The 23501-nt window shown below is 41.2% G+C and overlaps 1 protein-coding gene across 1 annotated transcript in view; it reads right to left on the bottom strand.

The window, feature by feature from the left end:
- DCLK3 (doublecortin like kinase 3) overlaps positions 1–20976 on the bottom strand; it is a 52332-nt gene extending 31356 nt beyond the window's left edge. Inside the window, exon 1 of the mRNA XM_088464404.1 lies at positions 19830–20976. Coding sequence (XP_088320530.1) covers positions 19830–20976 — 1147 coding nt within the window. The remainder of the gene's footprint in view (positions 1–19829) is intronic.
- Between the last annotated feature and the right edge of the window lie 2525 nt (positions 20977–23501).

Consider the following 23501-nt stretch of genomic DNA (forward strand, 5'->3'; position numbering starts at 1 on the left):
GTGTTGACTGCATTGTTTGTCACCAAAGTGTTCTTGGCTGATTGGGAGAAGTTGCTCCTGTAGGATGTTTTGGTACCATTCTTTATTCATGGTTGTGTTCTTAGGCAAAATTGTGAGTGATCCCATTCTCATGACATATTCAGAGATTCCCATGTGTGTGGGACGGTTAGACCGTATCCCATAGCCAGTCCCAATTCTATGTAAACCATGTCATCAGACATTTCTCAGAAGGGGATTGGGACAGTCCACTTGATAAATTACTGTTTCAATCTCCCCCCATGTACAAAGATATATCAATCCATTACACTTTCTTTCGGGATATCTTCGATTATTCTAAAATGTCTGGGCGAAAGCTTAATGGGTTACATATTTTCCCTCTTTAGATATCCAAAACTGGAACTTGCCCTTATTTTTTCAAGGAAAGCATTTCCGGCTATCATGTATATGGAACTTTTCATCACATATCAGAATGCTTACAAACGATAATTATGTCCAGCACATACTTTATAGCGTATATAACAAAATGATCCAAAGTCTATGCACTTGAAATAGGGAATCATTTATTAAATAATTTATTGAACATATGAATAATTGAATAAGATAAAAATAGAATCGGAATAAAATAGATGAAAAAGAATAAATGTGGTATGAAACAGGACAGAAAATGTTTTCACATGACAAAATGAAACACACACTCTCCCTTGTCCAAAGGCTTAATCTCCCAACTTTATGCCCTCTTTCTAGATGTCACCCTCCCTCTTCTGAGACCCCATCAAATTGCTTGGGAGCAAGACCTCGGACCTACTCCAGATGATGAGGCCTGGGACGATATGAGACTGGGATAGCCAAATGCTCTATTGCTACTAATATCAAAGAGACAGCATACAAAATGTATTATCGCTGGTATTTTACTCCCGAGAGACTTAACAAAATGTTTCCGTCCTCCTCACCCAATTGTTGGCGGGATTGTGGCTGCAGGGGTACTATGATCCATATATGGCGGAATTGTCCGAATATTGTCCCCTTCTGGGACCTGGTTCATGGCCTTTTAAATTCCCGCCTGGAGGTTCCGATACCAAAAGACCCCTGAATACCTCCAGGCCTTAGCAAATTCTCCAGAAAATTGTCCGCACACATTTTGGCAGCAGCAAAATCCTTGATTGCCTTAAATTGGAAGAAGATTTCTCCCCCTTCCCTCTCTGCTCTTAAGTCTCAGATTTGGCATGTTGCGGCTATGGATGAAATAACTTACTAGCTCCATGACCGAGGACATGTTTTCACCCAAGTCTTGGCTCCCTGGCTATTTGCTGAACGTAGCCCCACATCCCCTTTCTCTTGAGTATTCAATTTGTGAGTGAAACCACGGGTGGCAAATTAAACGTCCTCCTTCTTCACTTTGCTGTTTCCACTTTATTATTCTACTGTAACCTTTCATTTTTCAAAGCTTTTTGTGTATCTGTGTTTATTATACTTTTTCGTTGCCCTCCCCACCCACCCACCTTTTTATGTCCTACCTTCCCTCTATTTCCCTTCCCTTACATCAGTCACAGTATTTTTTTTTTTTTATTGTAGTTTTTATTTTGAAATTTGGTCTATATTGGGTTTTTGTTGCCCCTTGCATTTGTGTTTATTTTTATTATGTCTGACCACTCAAAATAAAGAATTATAAGAAAAAAAAACCACAAAACAAAAACAAATAAACAAGATTTCACTATTTAAAAAAAAAAAAAGTTGCACCACCTGGTACCTCACTTGTTGCACAGGATCCCCCTATTCATTTCTGCCACCTCCCACCAGGACTAATGAGCTAACTTTTCTAGTTGCACTATGTATATATTTATTTTCAAGACAAATGCATTTTTCAGATATTACTGTTTTCTATATATATGGTTGGGACTTTAGTTCCTCGTTGTTCATTTGTTAATAGTATTGTGTCACTGTATTGCTGGAAATAGTCAATAATATTACTGAATTACTGTGTCTTCTCTTCTATTATTGTATCTACTATATATGATTGTTCAGTATTTTATATTTATGTGTACTGTAATGCTTCAAATAAAAGTTTATTAAAAAAAAAAAAGAGATCACTTATATAATTCCCTAATCCTAAGAGTTTATGATGTAAAGTGACATATAAGAAGCCTAACATTCAGTAATAAATTAGTGGAGGAGAGGAGTCTGGGACCAAGCACAGGAGGCAGGTGGCCAGCAAACACAGATTAGTGGAGGGTACCCACAGAGATCCATGACACTGCTCCCCTGCCTGTCATACTGTATATCCGTGGATAGCTGACTGCCAGCAGAATGCCAGAACCTGCTGCATTGGTTCTGGGGTTTCTACAGAGGCTCAACTGTCTCAAAACTCAGTGGCTAAGTATTGCTGCCTGTACTACACTACCTCACCCATCACAGAGCATTGCAGTGTCTGCCACAAAATGCAGAGAACATTGCAGTGACTATTGTATAATACAGGGAACATTGTATTGATTCAGTGGCGTCACAAGGGAGGTGCAGGCCGCATCCGGGTGTCACCCGCCGAGGGGTGACACCAAGGTGCAGACTCCCTCTCAGTGACAGGAGCCTGGTGCTGCACTGTATAATTAAGTGCACCACTCGGCTCCTGACACTGTGAGGGAGCCAGCCGGGACTGCACACAGGGCAGTCCACATCTCCGGCACCCCCCTGCCCCCCCAGTAATAACGCAACCACGCGGGTTCGGTCGCAAGGCAATGCCCCTTCCCACAAGGCCATGCCCCCTTTTTGGTCGCGCACGGCTTCGCCGCACGAACAGCATCCCTCCCTACACCATGTGACACGGCGGGGAGGGACGTTATGTAATGCAGATAATATTATGGTTACCACCATATAATTCAGAGAGCATAATAATAACAAGATAATGCAGTGACGGCAGTATAATGCGGAAAACATTACAGCGACCACATGCAATACACAGAGCATCACAGTGAACGCTGTATTATACAGAGACCATTAGTGATCACCATATACAGATGTGTCCTTATACATCTTTGCTGCAAAATGCATCTAAATCTCAATGCGATGTGACTAGGACACATCAGCAGACTTTGCTGATTAATATAATATGCGACACCTGTATATCTGAGTGCGACCGAGTCTCTGAATCTGTATACAAAGTGCTACAATGTAGCGGCCACAGCTTTTTTCATTCCAAGTTCTATTATGGTTTATATACGGACTCAGGTGCACACAAATATACGCATATCAAATTAATTTGCCTGGTCTGCTGTCACGGGCTAGTCGCATTGCATTGCGAATTTTTGGCAAAATGTTTTATTATTTCACAACTAAAGGGCATATTCAATTAGCCGTGAAAAGTCCCATACTTTTTGCATGTTGTATTTTTCGCCAACATCGCTCGCTTTCAATGCGAAAAAGTATCGCGCGCATCCCCGCTTATCTCTGTATTCAATTAGAAATCGGTGAAAACGGGACCTGGCGAAACTAATATGCGAAAAGTGCTGTCAGATTTGGGGAAATCTGCCTGACACCCCCCAAAAGATGCACTGACATTGGGGTTCACTCTAGTTACCCCCGAATAGGCCTGCTGAAGGTATTTGGGTTACTTAAATGGTCTCAATAGCTGCTATTTAGTGCCTTTGCAGAAGTGGTGAAGAATAGCATTTTGCTGGGGTTTTTTTAAGAAAATAAGTGGTGCCAGCAAATTTGGAGTACCTGAAAATGGGTGCTAGCATATTTTTAAGTTGATAAAGTGAGGTTTTAAAAATCGTAAAAAATTCACCTGCCACAAGCAGCTGCAAACTTAAAAACACCTGGGGCATACTTGGGGGACCCCCTTGGAGTCTATTTCGCTAGTTTTTAAGTTTGCCCCCAACTTTGGACTTTTTAGCCCCCAAAACGAAAGTATTTTTTGGGGGTAATCTAAGGACTTTTTTTTTACTTTTTTTTAATGCAGTCTACCTTTGGAGGACTGTCCCAAGGGTTCCTGCAGCTTTGCACCCCAAAACCCCAATTCTGCACTTTTTTTCGACATCTATTCATAGCGAAAATTAATTTTTTCATTGCAGGTCCCATTGCATTGAGTTTCCGCACCGGCAAAAAGTCTTTGGAATTGAATACAGAGGAAACTTTTCGCATGGCGAAATGACGTCACCGGCGAAACTTTTCAGCAGAAACAAACTTATCGCGGCTAATTGAATACGGCCCTTAAATGTAATAACTGGCAAATTCTATAGTCCGTATGCCATATTTAAAATGCTATTATCAGTTTATTTTATCTTTATCAAATAAAGTGAACATGTATTTAATTTTCCTGCAACTTGCTAGCAATTCATATGATGGATTTGTTGATATAATAATAGAATATAGTAATTATTTTTAAAGAATATCTATTAGTAATAGTAATAATTATCAGTGCACGTCATACCTTCAAGCCAAGATGTACACTATGTAGTCGTCAAAAGTGATTGGACACCCCCGCGCAAGCAAAATACATACCATGCATTCCATTGCACACGAGTTCCAAATGGCCATGTGGCGGTTTCGACAAGAACACTTTGTAGGGAGGCCATGCACTTGCAGTTCTACGAAAACAATGAATATTTTTATCAGGGCGACACTGCAACCTGTCATGTTTCTAGGATGACGCTGGACTGGTAATCAAAACATTTGGTGGACTGGCCAGTTCAGAGTCCAGATCTTAACCCCATTGAGAACCTCTGGGACGAATTGGTGCAACGGGTGCGTTCTAGGCCGACTCAACCTTCTTCAGTGTCACCATTGGTCACTGTACTTATGGCAGAATGGGAAAACATACCGCCTGCTGTTGTCCAGGAACTTCTGGACAGTTTGCCAAGAAAGGTGTCTGCAGTAATCACTGCTCGTGGACATATACAGTACTGACGACAATGAAATCTCGTTGATGTATTTGCTGTCAGTGTCTAATCACTTTTGTCAACATTGTGTTTACATTACTGACAAACAGAATTTAAAAGTTGACCAGGTGATATTTTTTTCAATTGTGATAGAGATGAGGAAAAATGGACAATATGTAAAGCATGCACTGGTATGCAACTTGTTTGTATTAAAGATATAAAAAAGTGTTTTTGTGTTTATATACAAGGTTAGGTGTTTAGTTATGTGTTTAGTTATTACTGTATTGTGTTATAGACAATCATAATGTAGACACCATAATGTGTACCTAAATGTCTATATTTATATGTCGACATTTTGACCTTGTAACTACACATAGTATAATCTGCAGTCAAAATATAGACAGGTCTTCATTTTGACTGTCGACATTTTGGCCATATCAATCCGTGGGCTCAATCCAATTAAACGCAATGTACTTGTGGGTGTGATTCATTGCAACAACGCCAGCACTTGACGGCAGCCCAAATTCACATAAAAGTGCTCGCAGTCCAATAGGGCTCGGAGCAGGCTGCGAGGGGTGCGAGATGCCGTGCTGTTGCTGTTTTAACACCGTGGCAACAACAACTCGCACCCTTCGCAATCAATTAGACTGACCCCAAAATATAGATCTGCTGACTGACTAGGTACATCCATTTACTCTGGGAATGCAAATTTAGACTTAAGACCGGTACACACCAGACGATGTCTAGTGCATGCATGCCTACCCTCCCGGAATTCGCAGGAGGCTCCCGAATTTTCGGGTAACCGCCCGCACCCCCGGAAGGGTAGGCACTTCTCCCACATTCTGCCCACTTCCTAGTGAAATTGGCAGAATGGGGATAATAATAGCGGGGATCGGAAGATTTGTGCATTGGGGGCGGGGCCTAATGAAGCAAATATATGGGAATCGTGTCCTTTAGTCCCGCCCCCTATTTTAAATATGCGCCGTTGCGGTGAATTCCATTAGGGGGCGGGGATTAATGATGCAATTTCGAACGGCCATGCCTCCCAACTCTGCCCACCTGCCTCTCCTCCCCAGCCTTCTCCCGGGGAGGAGAAATTGTAAGTAGGCAAGTATGGTCTAATGTGTACCAACATTTTGCGCGATGGGACCTGGCAGCCTGTGAAGATACAAGGCCGCCTGTGAAGATATACATGCCAGCCACAGCAGAGGGATCTATTAAGATCCCTCCTTGCTGTGTCTGCAGCCCCGGAGCTCTCACTGCAGACATGTGGCCCAGACTCTCTGAAAGAAGACAGGATAAGGGGATGCGGCAGCATGGAGGGGATCAGATACCCGCAGCAGGGCGAGGGGGGGAATGGACACCGGAGGGCATGTAGCAGTAAGCTGCAGGGGTAAAGTATCACTTTTCTGAAAAGCTGACTCCGCAAAAAGAGCAGTTTTTCGGAAGTGATACTTTTATTAGAGAGGCATGATGAATGCCTCCAAAACATTTTTTAAACTCGGAGCGAGTTTAAAACATAATTATCACTAGTGAGAATTATGTCATGATGGATAGGCCCCTATGTATCATGTACATAATGTATGTAAAACATCAAATGTATCATTATGACAATTTCTGATAGTGTTGAATTATACTTGCTTTACATTAGGTTGTTTTTAGCATACGCCCAATGCAATGGGTATTCCACAATGACCCCAAATTTTAGTAAAATATCAACAAGCGCATGTCTCACGTGTTTGCATTTGACAAAGGGTTGTTTTAAGAGAGGAGGGGGGCCACGTGCACACTCAATGTAGGCCCCCTTCTCTCTCGTGCGGTGCCGCGGTGTGTGGTGCAGCAGTAGATTCTGGCTTAGTGCCAGAATCTACTGCGCATTCGCGGGTCTCCGAGAAAATCACACCCACGCCGTTTTCCCAGGAACAGTAGTACTGTGCATGTGTAGAGTCATGTGGAAAATGGGCGCCGCCATATTCTCAGTGACTTTTGCTGCTCTGCAGCGCCGGCCCGGCCATGCGGAGCAGCTTGCTGGTGACTACAGACGTGTAAGTATGAAAATATATTTGTGCAGGGTGTGTGTGTGGGCCTGTGTGCACTGAACACCTTGCACCCATTATAGATACGCCCCTGCTTTGACGTGATTTTGCAGCGTGGGAAATCTGATTGGATGAGCAGGAACTAACCTGGGAGCTTTATCTATTGTTATTGTCGTGACTCTGCAAGGTGAAACACTGCATCTTTATGAGTTTTTTATATTTTTGTGGGCTACTTCAGGAAAAAAAGGTTCTCATCATATATATGAGTTTAATAAAAGAGTAAAGGAGAGGTCTGAAGGTGTGCTTATTTACTAAAAATGGTTTTGTATGTGAGAAGTTTTTTTCACAGCTTTTGTGGAACTACATGTTGTAGCATGCCCTGGCAGCCACTGATAGCAAGATGTTTCTCCAAGCAGTCAGTGGTTACCAGTGCTTGCTGAGAGACATGTAGATCCACAATAATATGTAATTTATTTTTTATATATTACTATCACCCACTACACCTGCTGCTATTCAGCTCAGGGCTGGCTGTCTCTATGGAAAGGGACACTCACTAATTTTTTAGTGAGACCGATCCCCTAGTGGCTACAGCATGCTAGACTGAGGGTTTCACTGTTATAATGTGACAAACCCTGCCTGGCAAAGTCTGCTGCTGATTACCACTTATGCAGGGATCCTGGATGCACTAGACAGCCCCCCTTACGGACACTGCCTCTTGCTCAGACATGCTTCTTACCTTGTGTGGAGCATGTAGAGTGGTGGCAATATCTTCTGCTCCTCAGTCTGGAAATGTGTTGTAGAAATATGTCTGAGTTGCATAATTTAAAGATTTATCTGTAAAACTTGATTTGAAATCGGAGTCAGCCCCTTCATCAATGACATCATGGGGGAAACGCTTCAAATCTTCTAAAGAGGGGAAAAGTGGATTAAGTGAAGTTGCCTATACCAACCAATCCACTTTCATCTAGAATTTATCAAGTATCTCTATACATAATGTATGTAACATAAAGTCCCCGGTTTAGGGGTCTGTCTGTTTGTTAGGGCTAATCTCTTGAGCCACTGGACAGATTTTGATGGGATTTCACTATTCTATACAGTATTGGTCGAGGAAGGTTTAGATGCATGAACCATTCATCTGTGACAGAAGGGAGCCAAGCAGTGACGATTTTAGTGAAGCAAAGTCACAGAAAAAAGTCTTGCACTAAGTGTCTGTATAGGAGCTGGCCAGGGTGCGGAAACAGCAAGAGACAGAGAGAGACAATCAGAGATAGCAACGTGCCTTGTTGCTTTGCAGCAGCCTAGAAAGGGGAGGGAATCAGGGACTGAGCGGGTTCATGTCTGAGGCAAACAAAGAGTAAGAGACAGCCTCAAACAAATCCATGAAGATGCCCTGATGCAGACACAGTTGTCAGGAGGGAGCCAGGGAAGGTATAGCTAACAGGAATGTAAAAACAACAACATCGGAACATCATTGAATGATTTCCATTCGATGACATCGAACCATCACCATCAAATGGTAAAAACACTACCATCGGAAAAAAACCATCAATGGTTAGTAACCACCGGATTCTGATGTCCTTCCCAACACTGAAACTTCCCACCACTCCTCCAACGTGAAGTGCTTCCTCTCCAGAATGATGTTCCCGCTCAGCCACATGCCCTTAGTGAACAGGAGGCACCTCCCATGGAAGTCAATGCTGTTCGCGGACAGAGGCACCTTGGGGAGGAAGCTCAACAGGAAGTTCAGGATATACAGGGTACATTGTGCAAAGAGGTCATTGCTCATCTCTACATTTGGCAGATGGGGAGGGTTGCGCATGGAGGCTATAGAAATATGCACAGGTGCCCTAGCCCCGGGGACATGCTGCTTATAATACTTATGGTAGCTGCAAAACAAATCTTTCATCCATGATCCTTCTACCCATCCCAGCACATCCCAGTGGCCGGGCCCCAGCCAGCTGCAGGGCAACAGCAGTGGGGGTTGTGGTGACACTAATGAGATTCAGGGGGCAGGAATGAAAAGCAGGGGGTTGTGGTGAGATACAGGGGACTGTGGTCATATGGTGTAGGTTGTTATGTGATGCAGGGGGCTTTGGCGAGATGGAAATGATCCCTTGCGAAGCAGGGGTGGGTTGCTAGTATTCTATGAAAAAAAAAGTAGAAGCTGATTGGTTGCTATTAGAAACGTATCCACTATTTAGAAGGTTTTATACATCTACACCTATGTCAAGGTTCCCCTAGTGGTATAGTCAGTCCAGCAGAGGTCCCATGATTATTGCCCCATATCTTTAGTGCTATATAGTCATGGCTATAGCAATAGTGTTGATGATGATGATGATGTGTGTGTGTGTGTGTGTGTGTGTGTGTATATGTGTGTGTTTTTAATCATGTATTTATTTGTTTATATTTAACAGATAAGATTTCACAGCTATCAATATAAAACTGATTAAGGTGAATGGTGTGCTTTTGCGTAGGCCACATCTGTGGGCTGGATTTCAAGTTATAGGTATCAATATATGTAAAATGTACCTGTTCACATGCAATTTTTGCACTCCTGTGAACAATCATATTTTTACTCTACCAATATCATATACACCAGGTTTACACCGTGCATATGTCACATTCACTTATTCCATGTTTATAATTATTTATTTTGCTTGTGAATTATGCATTCGACGTCAAGCTTAAAACAAAACTAAACAAATTATTGCTAAAACACACACAACAATATAATATATACACAAGCAACAAATAAACAAATTAATAAATCACCTATTAGTGTGAGTGAGGCATTTACCATTATTTAATCCGAAGCGGTTCACTTATGCTGCCGATTGTCTTCTCCATACTTGCACCAGACCTCAAGTAGCTGCAAATGTTACGATTTAGGCAGTCATAAAGGCGTCTGTGTGCTGGTGGTCTGCATTTATGCAAAGACACCATTACTATACACTCCCTAAGTAATACCCCTTTTACACCGGAGCTAAAACCCGGGTTATTGCAGGGTTAACCCGGGCAGCTCCTTGGTGTAAAAGGGGTGAGGGTTGGATTGCCGGGTCGAGTGACCCGGCAATCCAACCCAGATAAATAGCAGGGTTTAATACGGGCGTAGCCCGTGAAACCCTGCTGTGTGTACGGCGCACTCCGGGTCTTGATGACCTGCAGTGCGCCGCAAGCCGGCCGATTGGTCCGGCTTCAGTGGCGCTTGGAGATGACGTGATCTCCAAGCGTCCCCTTTCACGCTGGAAAAGCCGGGTCTATGCAGACCCAACTGCGTTGTGAGCAGTGCCGACTCGGGAATATCCCAAGTAGGCGCCGGCTAAATTCCGGGTCTGATCCGGATAGGAACCTTGGTCCAACTCCGGGTCAGACCCGGAATTTTGGTGAAAAAGGGGTATTAGAATGATGCTTCTCTTCCCTGCATTCACTCTCGAGATGTAGATCTAAAAAATCTGTATAGCTGTATAGTGCATGCAAGTGGTTTCTGGGCATGCAAAGAGTACATTTACTTAATATACCCTATGCAGACTGGCATCATTCTAACTCTACATTAGCTCCTACATCGATAGTAAGAAACTCAAAATTATGAATGTAAAGTTTACAAAGAAAGGGCATTAGTGAATAGTGACCAATTACAATGCAGAGCAGCTGGTGACCTTTATTAGCAGCAGGGACCCCAATGAATATGGATAACTGTACTAACCTGGTAAGTATCTGATCTCATTGAACTAGGAATCATCTTAATTATTTTTTGTTTCTCAAATCCTATGGTCACTTTCTAACTTGAAAGATTTAAGGTGCCATTTTTTTTTTGCTTTGTGCTGTTGCTAACTTTTAATCAGACTATCCTATTTTTGCATGTACCATTCTTTAAAATGTTGAAAAACATAAGGCAGACAAGCAAAACACAAAAACAAACAAAACAGAAGTGCATATTAAAAAAATAGAACAATTAAATTTACTGCTTCTTTATGCATTTTTTGGTAAAAATAATGGTGCGTACACACGTAGCGATAAAAATTAACGATTTGAACTATAACTATATCGTTCATATCGTTATCGTTCAAAACGTTAATTTGTTGGCCCCTACCAACTTACCAACGACCAGCGATGCATAGCCATGTATGGACGATAGCGATATCGTCTTTCGGCCGTGCATGCAGGTCAACTTGCTCGATATCGAGCAGGTTACTATAGGGACGCACGATCGTTGATTGCGGGTCGCTATAGTCATTGGTGAGTTGGTGGTGTGCTGGATGATCGATATCAATCACCCAGCACTCCAGGGAGGGCGCAGGACGATCAGCCAGCGTAACGCTACGTGTGTGCACACCATAAGTGTTGCCACATTAAATGTAATGAAAGAGATTGAACAACAAACTACCTCGCTACTCAAAATACAGCAAATCAGAACACAAACTGCAACACATAGCATTTAATTCAATATTAATCTTGCAATTTCTTTTATAAAGCTTTTATCCTTATGGAACCTTACCACTCATGTCTGCACTCTTGTCACACAAGTGCATGTTCCAACAATTCAGTCATGTGGTCCCACATACAGATACACAACAAATAAAGTCAAAAAGTCCCATCTTAAGTTCCTGGATTGTACATTTTACAGAAAGTGACACTATTTGTTTGCAGATCCACAAGTCCCTACTGCATTTCATTAGCTCCATTCCCGTGACTTGTGTTTTATATTACTGCAAGTACTTAGTACAAGACAGCTGTTAATGTTATAATAATACCTAAGTTAGAAAGTACCATGCAAACTTCATTACTAACCGGTTATGTTTGTCAAAGAGAAATAAATGTTGTACTAAGTTTACTCGCAATTTGTGAATTCTGATACTTCCTTTGACAAAATGTATACAGCATCAGTATGTCCAATGTCCTCGCTTGTCTTCCTATATTAAACTAGAATGAAAAATGATTGTAAAGTAATTTCAGTACACGTCTATAATCAATTCCCCCGAATACAACTATACTTATGGTATACTTTACAAAAGTAAAATATTTAAGTCAAATAATTAAAGTTACTTACAGACAGTAATGCAATAATATGTGTATGTACATAGTGTGTATATGTGTGTGTGTGAATAAAAGAATATATATATATATATATATATGCACAACATAATAATAGTGCAATAATAATTACCATGGTGTCTGCAGGTGCAATGTGCCATTTCAGAAGTTAGCACAGCCCCTCCAGGCATAGCTCCGAGCTTGTGCTCTCACTGCTGCATCACCTTTCCTTGGTTAGTAGTAGTAGGCATATGCTGCTCAGCCGTCCATGTGCATGTATGCAGTGTAACAACTTTCTCCTGCATGCTAACAACTAGAAATAAATAATGAACTTCGTTCTCCAGTTCTGGAGCCTTGTGGTGGGAGGAAGTGTAAGGAGGAGGGACTAGTAACCTTTTCTGAGGTAGTCAGGCTAAAGTATTAGTGTATCTATGTATCTTCTTATTGTGCTCTTTTTAATTTGACCAGGTTTTTTTTTGTTGACTGTGGTAGATGTTCTATTCTATAGGATGTTTGAGACTTTATCAAGTCTCACTCAGCAACATAACCAAGGGAGCTAAATTATGCAGCTCTATTGGGGTTTGTGCAAGAGATCAGGACATTACCCTGGATATTTATTAGGTTGCTTAGCAACCTTGCCAATGCTCATAGCAGCTAGTCACAAACATCCTATATGCAACATTCCTGCACTGGGTAATATGAAAATAATACATAATGAAACACAATTCTGTTCCAAAATGCATTAGTAATAAATATTACTTTGCACCAAACATACCTGTTTACTTATCATCCACCAGTTTTTTCTACGATATGTTAACATGTAAAGTTAGATTTTTTAGCTAGCAACTGTTATCTTTCCTTGCTCGGGGTATAGTGCCCAAACACCTCAGTAATACCGGAAGCAATCGGGAAGCCGACTGCCTAAATACCGGCCGCCGGCTTCCCTACTGTCATATACCGGCAAGGGTGAAATGCCGGACGTCTAGATGTAGACCGGAGGGAGGGTTAGGGTTAGGCACCCCCGGAGGGGACTTAGGGTTAGGCACCCCCCCGGGGGACTTAGGTTTAGGCAGCGGGGAAGGGGGTGGTTAGGGTTAGGCACTTAGAGGGGGGATTAGGGTTAGGCACTTGGGGGGGAAGTTAGGGTTAGGCACCCCTAAGGAGGGTTAGGGATAGGGGGGTTAGGTTAGTAGATACTTACCTATCCACGATTGGGATTTCCAGCGCTGTCGGGCTTCCGCTGCTTCTAACTCTGCTCTTGTCGGGCTGCCGCTGACGGGAATCGAACCGCCGGCCGCCATTCCAGTAATACAGTGACAAAACAGTAGTCACATAACAGTGGATATTGTAAAAACTGAATTTTTGGATGGTTTTCCTAGACATGGATGGCATCATTTAAAGAGCAAAAAAGGATCACTTTATTTTGGCAGAATCATTTTTAAGGGCTCATACTAACAGAAGCATTGTTTTAGATAAATGTATAATTTATGCAGGTGAAAAGGCACTTGCAATAATAACAAAAGTATGGCCCACTATAATCATGAGCATAAAACATAAATGGTGGTCAGTTCAATTAGATGTAAATTACTGGCATCTGCGAATTAGACTCATGCATTTGTCTGTGCAGCCCCATATGGCTGTGTATAAAAATGTACGAGTCTGGGGTGAGATCGGAACGCGAGGGGAGCGAGTTGCAGTGCCGTTGGCTTTGTTTTCACGGTGTTACAGCGGCAACATGCCCCTCTCACGTCTAATTGAATTGACCCCTAGATGTCTTTTATCCATTATTTCCGTCTGTCCCATCATGTATACAATAGGCTGTTCATCATTCAGAAGTGTGCTGTTTCACTGCTAGATGAATGAGGTGAATCCCATGCAAAAGAGACAAAAGGCAATGTGGGGTCAATTCAATTAGGAGAGAAGGGGGTGTTGCCATTGCAACAATGTAGAATCGCAGGCAACAGCAGCTGAATCCCCTCGCGACCTGTTCTCCCTCGGACATGGGAATTTTTGTACGCTGAACAAAAATCCACATATCCAGCGGTACAATAAGTGAGGCATACAGGTGCACTAACTCGTGGACATGACTTAAGGCCCCCATACATCAGAGATTGATTGCAGCAATCGTGCAATTTGCAATCGATTGTGTATAAAAATCTTTTCCTTTTTCAATCGATTGTGGCAATTCTGCAATCTGCAATCGATTGAAAAAGGGAAAGATTTTTAAACACAATCGATTGCAAATTGCACGATTGCTGCAATCAATCTCTGATGTATGGGGGCCTTTAGTCGTGCCTAATTAAATTGACCTCTTCAATTCGGAAAAGTAGGAGCAGTCAACGAGGCACTCAACTATGCTTGAAATTTGTCCGCACATATATTATGTACTTTTGAGCTACACCTGTGGTGCGGCGATTAATTTGGTTTATTAACATGTACAGTATACAGAAGGTTTTGCTAATAAAGTATGTTCTCTTTTTGCATTCCCAGGATAAGGAATATATTTTGTTGTTGGTTTTATTAATATAAGATTTTTTATTATTGCCATATTAGTTCTGCAAGCTTGGATTCTAAGCTAAAAGCAATTAAGTCTCTGTTTGAAGTAGCTTCCCAGGACTTGTAGCGGGGGATCACTAGGACAAGAGTAGTAAACTGGCCCCTAATACAACAATATAGTTTTTTGATGCTCGTTCAACGTTGCTTGTGTCACCACATAAATGTTATTTTTAAATTGCCAAATAGCAAAAGTGATTACCCTACATTAAACATTCAACTTCGTCATATATACAATAATAAATTAAATACAGCTAATAGGATTAAAGAGCAGCCCCTCTTTTCTACATAGCTGATCAGCTGGATGTCCTGTGATGACCTCATAGTCTCTTTTAACACAAAGCTTCACTGGCTCAGACCAGAGTAAGATTGTGCAGTGTCTGGAATTAAATGGTTCCAAGTTCTTTAGCAAACATATTTTTTTCACAATTACTTGTTCCCTTATGCATTTGAAAGATGCCACCAGAGTAAGCTATGCAACTAGGCAACCATCTCTGTAGGATAGAACTTAAAAAATACAAATGTACATCAGCATGTTGCAAATAAAATACAAATAATCTGCATTAAAATTATCTAGTTTCTATCTACTTACAGTATGTTGTGATATAGTTATATTTACTATTTATAGATAGTGGCATGTTTTTGCTATAATGCAGATCAGGTAAAATACAAGTCAAGATGCAGCAAATTTGCCTACAAATAAAACAAACTTCTATTTGTTATCTGTTGTGCAATGTAAAACAGGGTTTCTCACCCTGTGATGTCTGTACCCGCAGAAGCGGGGGTGCACCCTGCATAGCTGGGGTATCTTTAGAGTGAATTGTGAATTACATCTCTGCTTTCACCAATATAGTATATACACAATTACTATAAGCAATATACAGTAAAGTAAAAAAAAAGAAAGACAACAATTTTCAAACTTGGTTTTAAGTATCAGGTCAAAATTTCAAAACGTCTAGCATATAACATTTTATGAATCTAATCTAATTTGACCAATAACCCATAACTGATTTAAGTTTCATTTTATTTAATCAACATAAAATAAGCCAACATGAAGAGGCTATATGCAGAGCTGGCTTTGGGGGGCCCAGGGCATTTAAAACTGGGAGGCCCTAAAGGCCAAAATTTGAGACGCGTGGATCGGGTCCTTGAGAACAAGCCTTCGGTGAGTACATGAAATGGGTGTGTGGTCACACACCACGCCCCCATTTATTGTCACACATGAGTATATAAAACGTTATTGTCTATGAACAACATGGTGCCTTAGCACATGTGCTGCCTGATCCTGAACTAGGGGGTAAGAATGCTTTTTATCTGTGGTTTTTATTTGTGTTGTAGTAATGAATATACAGTATTGTATATTGATATGTAATACTGTGTTATGTTTATATATAGTCACGTATCTTGATAAAGACGACAGGGAGCGTTGAAATGTTGATTTAGAGCAGGGGTGGGGGACCTTTTTTCTGACGAGGGCCATTTTAATATATATAATATTATAACATCCAGAGGATGCTCTGGGGAGCTGTAAGGGCAGCGGTGTTATTAAGCATCCTAAGGATGATCCAAGCAGCACTGCTGCATAGATTCTGGCTGCAGGGTTCCATTCTAGGCACCCTGCTAGCCAGATGAGGCCAGCAGAAAAAAGCTCAGAGGGCCATACCAAATGATTTCCGGGGGCCTTATACGCCCCCAGGCTTGAGGCTCCCCATCCCTGATTCAGAGTGACATACAGTAAGGGTGACTTTTCATTCGGAACCAGTTTCTAGCTAACCAGCAGCCACAGGAATTACCTGTGTTATATATCTTATGGAATACCATAATAGCTTGCTTGTCTGGTACGGATGTAATGGTCTCCTTTTTAAAGGGTGCAACAATATGCTATATATATAAATGTGCCCTGGATTTCCAATTACATTTTTAGTTTCACATATATCTAAATATCTTTATATATCTATATATACTGTTTATATATATATATATATATATATATATATATACAAACCCCTCATCTGTGTGGCACTCCACGCAAAAGAAACACTCAGTAGTCGTGGCTTCAAAAGTCAACGTTTCAATGCCTATGTAATTGGCATTTTCATCAGGACATACAAATAACTGATACACGTCTTACCTTAAATAAAGACACCCAGTGGACCAGCCTCGCTGCAGCGGGACCGCACACCCGCCCGGCGGCGCTGAAATATGATGTCATCACATAGTAACGTGTGACGCTTGTGTACCATCACAATGGCAACATGTGAATAAACAACAGATCCCATGACATAATGCAGCCGCAGCTGCGCTCGGCTTTACAAGTTATAGCACAAACATCAAAATAGCAGACATGAGCACATATGATCAAAGTGGCAGACATGAGCACATATGAATATGCTTGGCGTTGAAAATTTTTTATTTTTTCATAAACCTGAGGTTGCATCGAAAATAGGATTTTATGTGAGATACATAGACGACTTACTGGTGTTCTGGAAGGGTCCCAAGCAAGAGCTAATTGATCTAATTGACACACACAACAGTAGCAATAGCCCTGCCAACTTGTCTTATAATATCAGTAATGAGGCCATTAACTATCTGGACGTCAGGATATCCATCGTTAATGGAGTGGTTACTACTAGTCTCTACAGCAAAGATACAGATAGGAATAATCTCCTATGCTCAGATAGCTGCCACCCTAAACCATTAATCCGGGGCCTCCCTTATTCTCAATTTTTGAGAATAAGGAGAATCAACACGGATATAACTGTAGCTGAATCCCAGATGAATGAGATGATTCTCAGATTTATCAATAGAGGGTATGATGCTAGCCATTTGGCTAAGGTGAAACAAAAGGTATTGAGCTTAGATAGGGATAAAGTACTTAGGTCCAATACATCTAAAAAGAACACACCTATGATTCTCTGGGTCAATAACTACAACCAACATAGTAGTCATATTAATAAAATCTCTAAGAAGCTATGGCCCATTATCCAAACTGATCCTGAACTACAGCTACAAAATACCCGCATTATGTCATGCTATAAAAAAGGACGAAGCATTCGTGATATATTGGTAAAAACTGACATATCTAGCCCTGATCCCAGGGCACATGTCGGTGGTGTTGGCAAATTGGGTTGCATCAGATGTACCTGCACAACATGTAGGCATCTTATTCCAGGCGATGTTTTTCACCATCCCTTGTCAGGTCGTAAATTCTTTATTCGCCATAAAATCACTTGTAATTCATCTTTTATCGTCTATCAGATCATCTGTCCATGTGGCCTATCTTACATAGGAAAAACTGAAAGGACTTTCAAGGAGCGCATGGCAGCCCATAGAAGTGCTATTAGATTGGCTATTAATTCTGGAAGTAGCGAACAACCAGTAGCAAGGCACTTCGCTAATGCCCGTCATTCCTTGTCAACCCTGAAATACAGGATGATTGACCATATCCCTCAATCCATCAGAGGGGGAGATAGGGCACGCAAACTCATGCAATGTGAAACTAGATGGATATATCGATTAGGCACGATGGCACCCAAGGGGCTTAATGAGCAGTTGGGCTTAGGTGCGTTTATGTAGTTAGCCTAGTGTACATTCATTACCCTTAGCATAGGTAGTAATCACACCGACCATCGACAGACAATTCTCAGTGTTCTTCCCATTTGTTGACTCTGCTGTTATTTAACATTTTTTCTTGTTTCTTTTTTTCTTTAAGACATATTTGACCCAGTATAGAAAAAAATAAATTATTTGTGTACCTATATTATTTTAATTATCTGAACCCAGGTAGTATTGACAGTGGTCAAATATGTGTGTTGCCATATTCATATGTGCTCATGTCTGCCACTTTGATCATATGTGCTCATGTCTGCTATTTTGATGTTTGTGCTATAACTTGTAAGGCCGAGCGCAGCTGCGGCTGCATTATGTCATGGGATCTGTTGTTTATTCACATGTTGCCATGGTGATGGTACACAGGCGTCACACGTTACTACGTGATGACGTCATATTTCAGCACCACCGGGCGGGTGTGCGGTCCCGCTGCAGCGAGGCTGGTCCACTGGGTGTCTTTATTTAAGGTAAGACGTGTATCAGTTATTTGTATGTCCTGATGAAAATGCCAATTACATAGGCATTGAAACGTTGACTTTTGAAGCCACGACTACTGAGTGTTTCTTTTGCGTGGAGTGCCACACAGATGAGGGTTCTGTGTATCTACATATGAGTGTGGGCAACCAGCCAAGTAACGTTCATTCAAGGAGTGCCGGATCTGATGGTATTTATATATATATATATATATATATATATATATATGGCAAAAAACGAGCTGGCACATCCTTAAAGTGAAGAAATATTTAATCCATCACAATTCAAGATAAGCATCCTCCAAAAAATTTAGCATATTCGCGAAAGAAAGGTCAGGGCATAGGGGTGACTGGACACAAAAAAATGTAGCATATAACGACACTGACAACATCCATATGATACTTATCGCAAGTCAAACCCCAGCGTGTAAGCCCGACAGCTGTTTCGGTGTTTACAAGGACACCTTCATCATGGGCAGCAAACAGCATCCCCAACAAACACACATAAATACCTGCATACTAATTGGCCAAACGCACGCACCTGCATCAAAAAACGAAAGCGGGCTAGTAAACCCCAAAAGTAGCCTCATCAATGCCAGAAGTGTGACGCTCCGAAAACCGGAACTCGTCACTGGTTGTCATGGCAACCGCTATAAGCAAACCGAAGTGGACAATAATGGTGCTTGTTCCGAAAACCGGAACTCGTCACCGGTTGTCAGGGCAACCAACAATAACAGGCTAATGCAAGCGGTAGTGGCCTTCAGGGACCAGAGCTAGCCACCCGCATAAACAGCCTATAATAAAACAGGTGCCACAACATAGCGGCATAGCGGCATAGGTCACAAAAAAGGGGGGGCAAGAGCGGCAACTTATAAAGTCAGCGTGAGTAACCATGGCAACCAATAACACAGCGGGGGTAACATCTCTGAATAAACAGAGCTGGTCAGCCCATCGCTATATTAGCTCATAAAAACATACTTGGCTCATTTGATATTCAGAGGTGTGTGTCAAAGGTCAATATATGCAGGTATAATCAACAAAAATAGCACATCGAAAAAAGTGGTACAAATAGAGAAGATATTCAGCATAGGATACATAAAAAATGAATAAAGGAGAAACACAGGAGAAACAAAATCCCAATTCAGGTATATCGACCCCTATAGATGGAAATAGAATCTTTTACAAAAAACAACCCAAAGTCAATGCTTCATTAAGTATATTAGGAGCTATAGAATTCAAACGGTCAATACAGATACATTCACACTGTAAGAGCAGTCTATCGCGGTCTCCACCTCTTCTCAGGGGGGAAACGTGATCAATAGGGAGAAAACGAAACTCTCTCATAGTGTGTTTAGAGAGAGCAAAATGTCTAGCAACGGGAGGCGTATTAGAATCTACCAAGGACATGGCTTTTTTGATAGAAGAGCGATGGAGAGCAATTCTCTCTTTAAGGTGTCTAATAGTCTTGCCCACATAGAGCAGCTGACAGGGGAACATAATAACGTAGATCACGTAGCGGCTGTCACAATCCAAATGGAATCTGATGTCATATTTAACCTTCGTAATAGGGTTTACAAAAAACGTTCCAACGTTAAGAAATTGGCAATTGACACAACCCTGACATCTAAAGACCCCATTTTTCAGCTGGAGCCACGTGCTTTTATTCTTTAGGTTAGGGCCAAGATCTGACTTGGCAACAATATTCTTAATATTGCTACTCCGTTTATAGCAAAAAAGGGGTGGTTTTTGACAAAATTGTCCAATATTCTCGTCGGACCGAAGGATATGCCAATGTCTATTAACAGCCTCATGAATATGCCTGGATGCGACAGAAAAAGTAGAAGTAAACACCATACGCTCTGAAGCTTGATTGCGGTCTTGCTTCTCAAGGGCTTGTGTCTGAGTTAGATTGAGACAGTATGTAATCGCCTCCTGAATCTCATCTGTAGGATAGCCTCTATTGATGAATTTATTACCCATATCTTGTAGTGCCTCTGGTAGTTCCGTCACTTCAGACGTGATACGCACAACCCGTAATAGCTGAGATAAAGTAAGTCCTTTTTTAAGGGGCTTAGGATGAAAGCTACTTGCTTCCAACAGCGTATTCTTATCGGTTGATTTCCTAAATAACTTAGTAGTCAACACTGTAACATGTTTGCATATACAGACATCTAGATAATTGATAGTTGTTTCACTGTAGGACAAGGTAAATCTAATAGAGGTGTTCAAGGTGTTGAGTTCATCAATAAATTGGGTGAGTGCATCCACCCCCCCAGTCCACACCATAAATAGGTCATCTATGTAGCGTACATAAAAATGTATAAACCGACAAAAGTTAGCGTTCCCCATAATATGTTGTTCTTCGTACATAGACATGAAAAGGTTACCGTAGGCAGGTGCCATATTGGGCCCCATTGCCATACCCCTTAACTGCAAGAAAAAAGAATTTTCAAAAAGGAAATAATTTTTACGTAACACTATCTCTATTGATAGCAGTAAATATTCAACATTAGGACCCTTGTAGTGTGGACTAGAGGAGAGGAGGCTCCGTACAGCACTCAAACCATCAGTGTGACTAATATTCATATATAAACTAGTGATGTCAAGGGTAACGAGTAGGCTGGATTCAGGAAACGGTTGAATAGTTTTTAATTTGTTAATAAAATCAGTTGTATCTTTTAAATAGTAACATGTATTCTGAACAACAGGCTGTAGCCAAAAATCTATATATTGAGAGATGGGCTGACACAATGAACCACAAGAAGATATGATAGGCCTACCTGGAGGTTTATGTAATGTTTTGTGAATTTATGGTAAAATATAGATTAAAGGTACCCTGAGATGTGTCTGGATCAAAAATTGCAAGGTAGATTCATCTATATAATTATTCACTAGACCCAAATTAATGACACTATCAATTTCCTTTTTATATACATAGGATGGGTCATATGTCAGAAGTTTATAGCACCCGTCATCTGGAAGTTGTCTCTGAATCTCACATATATAGTCAGACCTATTTAGTAAAACAATCCCGCCCCCTTTGTCAGAGGGACGGATCACAATTTCATAATTATCCCTTAAAGTGTTAACTGCAAGGTTTTCTTCCTTGGACAAGTTAGAGTATGATATTCTCTGTTTATCCATATAAGAAAAAGTATCACGCTTAACCAGATTAATGAATGTTTCAATAGAAGAATTAAGTTCCGGAGGATCAAAAGTACTTTTAGGTCTGAATTTATCACATCTGGTAGAGGTCGATGGATGTCTAACAAAGAAATCTTTTAACTTTAATAGGCAATGAAAACGGTACAGCTCAACACTAAAGTCAAACGTGGTCTGTTTATAGGTCCTCACAAAAGACAACCCCTTAGAGAGGACAGATAGTTCATGTTCTGTAGGCTGGTAGGAGGACAGGTTAAATACCACTATCTCCTCCTGCCTCTTTGGTTCAAATTTTTGTTTCCTGTGTCTAGCCCCTCCCCTTCTACAGGGCCTTTATTTTTTGTGGCTTTGTATTTGGGCCTCGTTCCTTTAAAAAAGAGGACGGCAAAGGTTGGGAAGTAGTTTGGTCTGAATCACTAGCAGATGTGTGTGTGTCAATTTCAGAATATGACCTATCCATTCTCAATCTCCTGGTCCTGTTACCACCCCTAAAATTAATTTTAGATTCAGTTCCCTGAAGCCAGCCATAAACCCGCATCTCCTTATAATCATCCTTAACACGTTTGTATTTGTTTTTCTTAAATACCAAGAGATCCGAATAAAATTGATTCACATTAGTCTCAATCTTAGTTAACCAATCAACAGTAGTATCTGATCTCATAATGTCCAAGCCTGTACTCTCACATGCCTCAATATCTTTATTTAAAAATAAAAATAAAAAAAGGCAAAAAAAAATCATATAAAAAAAGGCGGTGGTGCAAGCTAGCATAAATAAATTGCAATATGTCCTCCTGAGCCAGAACAGCACACACTCCAAATGTAGACAGTGGGAGTGCACAACACATATCATGTTACTATGTAGGGCAAAAAACGAGCTGGCACATCCTTAAAGTGAAGAAATATTTAATCCATCACAATTCAAGATAAGCATCCTCCATAAAATTTTGCATATTGACCGTTTGAATTCTATAGCTCCTAACGGACTTAATGAAGCATTGACTTTGGGTTGTTTTTTGTAAAAGATTCTATTTCCATCTATAGGGGTCGATATACCTGAATTGGGATTTTGTTTCTCCTGTGTTTCTCCTTTATTCATTTTTTATGTATCCTATGCTGAATATCTTCTCTATTTGTACCACTTTTTTCGATGTGCTATTTTTGTTGATTATACCTGCATATATTGACCTTTGACACACACCTCTGAATATCATATGAGCCAAGTATGTTTTTATGAGCTAATACAGCGATGAGCTGACCAGCTCTGTTTATTCAGAGATGTTACCCCCGCTGTGTTATTGGTTGCCATGGTTACTCACGCTGACTTTATAAGTTGCCGCTTTTGCCCCCCCTATGCCGCTATGTTGTGGCACCTGTTATATTATAGGCTGTTTATGCGGGTGGCTAGCTCTGGTCCCTGAGCGCCACTACCGCTTGCATTAGCCTGTTATTGTTGGTTGCCCTGACAACCGGTGACGAGTTCCGGTTTTCGGAACAAGCACCATTATTGTCCACTTCGGTTTGCATATAGCGGTTGCCATGACAACCAGTGACGAGTTCCGGTTTTCGGAGCGTCACACTTCTGGCATTGATGAGGCTACTTCCGGGTTTTACTAGCCCGCTTTTGTTTTTTGATGCAGGTGCGTGCGTTTGGCCAATTAGTATGCAGGTATTTATGTGTGTTTGTTGGGGATGCTGTTTGCTGCCCATGATGAAGGTGTCCTTGTAAACACCGAAACAGCTGTCGGGCTTACACGCTGGGGTTTGAC

This window comes from Taudactylus pleione, unplaced genomic scaffold, assembly GCF_031769625.1.
Source record: "Taudactylus pleione unplaced genomic scaffold, aTauple2 ptg000054l, whole genome shotgun sequence".
Lineage (NCBI taxonomy): Eukaryota > Metazoa > Chordata > Amphibia > Anura > Myobatrachidae > Taudactylus > Taudactylus pleione.